At 51.9% G+C, this 1,272-nt stretch overlaps 1 protein-coding gene across 1 annotated transcript in view; it reads right to left on the bottom strand.

The window, feature by feature from the left end:
- Position 1: 1 nt before the first annotated feature.
- The window catches only part of RAB3A (RAB3A, member RAS oncogene family), a gene marked incomplete at its 3' end in the record, with an annotated part of 8,322 nt that continues 7,051 nt past the window's right edge, over positions 2 to 1,272 (bottom strand). Inside the window, exon 5 of the mRNA XM_006147169.3 lies at positions 2 to 177. Within this exon, the coding sequence (XP_006147231.1) occupies positions 2 to 177 (176 nt within the window). The remainder of the gene's footprint in view (positions 178 to 1,272) is intronic.

The raw sequence follows: 1,272 nt of genomic DNA, 5'->3' as shown, positions 1-1,272 counted from the left end.
CCTGGTGGGGCGGAGCCTGCTGGTCAGTGAGCTGCGGACCCTGCTTGGCGCCGGTGACAGCGGGGTCTGCCGTGTCCAGCGACTCGGACATCTTCTCACAGATGACATCCACCAGGCGTTCGAAGGTCTGTTTGACGTTAATGTTGTCCTTGGCGCTTGCCTCAAAGAACTCGAACCCTGTGGTCAGGGGAGGCGGAGGTGAGAACCCGGTCTGCTCCTCGATCTCATTCCCAGAGCAAGCATGAACTGCTTGGAGAGTCCTGCACCAGCCACCTCATTAAAGGCGCTGAGAAGGCCCCAGGGGAAGTTAACAGGGGCCTGAGGGGCCCGCAGGTGGTGTGGTGTGGTTAAAATGCTGGACTCCCACAGGGTCGACCAATGGTTCGAGTCCCAGACCCAGCGGCTTAAAACACACTGGGCGTGTGTGTGCATGCATGCTCAAAATCCCAAGAGGAGAACAGAAAAGGGATTGTGGTGAGATCATCCTCCCTGGGGGGTGATTTCTCACTTTCTGTCTGTCTCTCTCTTAAAAAAAAATGACCTCAGGAGCCAGCAGGTGGTTAAGGTGCTAGACTCCCACGTGGGTGACCATAGTTTGAACCCTGGAGCCGGAGGCTTGAAACTCAGGCTGGTGCATGAGCATGCATGTCCAAACTCCCAAGAGGGGAGTCGGCAGGTGGTGTGGTGGTTAAGGGCACTGGACGCCTACATGGCTGACGGTGGTTTGAGTCTCAGACCTGATGACTTGCTTTCTCACTTTCCCTCCTCTGGTCAAATTGAAATAGATGAATAAATAAAGTTAAATAAAATAATTCTCTTTAAAAATTACCAATAAAAAATAATCCCAAGAAGAGAATGGAGGGGAAGGGATTGCGGCATGGCCATCCCACCTGGGGGGGGGATTTCTCACTTTCCGTCTCTCTATCTCTCTCAGTCTTTCTGGTGAGGATGCATAGCAAAAACCAGCAAAAACCTTTCTGAAAAACAGCGAACTGAGTCAGCTCTGAATTTCCAGGTCCCATTCCCTCTCTCTTTTGTTATTTTTTTTTTTTTTTTTGCCAAAGGGTGTGTGCACCGTTGCTCAAGACAGAGCAAGAGAGAAAAGGAAAGAAAAACCACCCGACAGGAGGAACGGGGCCAAACTGCAAGCTCTTCTCCATTCCTCTTGGGATTTTGGACAAGCGCGCATAGGTAGCTGGTGTTTCTCCATCTGCCAGGTCCAGGACTCCAGCTGCACATTCGGCCATGTGGGACCCAGCTGCCTTAACCTCC

This window comes from Tupaia chinensis, unplaced genomic scaffold, assembly GCF_000334495.1.
Source record: "Tupaia chinensis unplaced genomic scaffold, TupChi_1.0 Scaffold000201_1, whole genome shotgun sequence".
NCBI classification, from domain to species: domain Eukaryota; kingdom Metazoa; phylum Chordata; class Mammalia; order Scandentia; family Tupaiidae; genus Tupaia; species Tupaia belangeri.
Note: the sequence above shows the minus strand (reverse complement) of the source record. Positions and strands in the feature narration are given on the sequence as shown.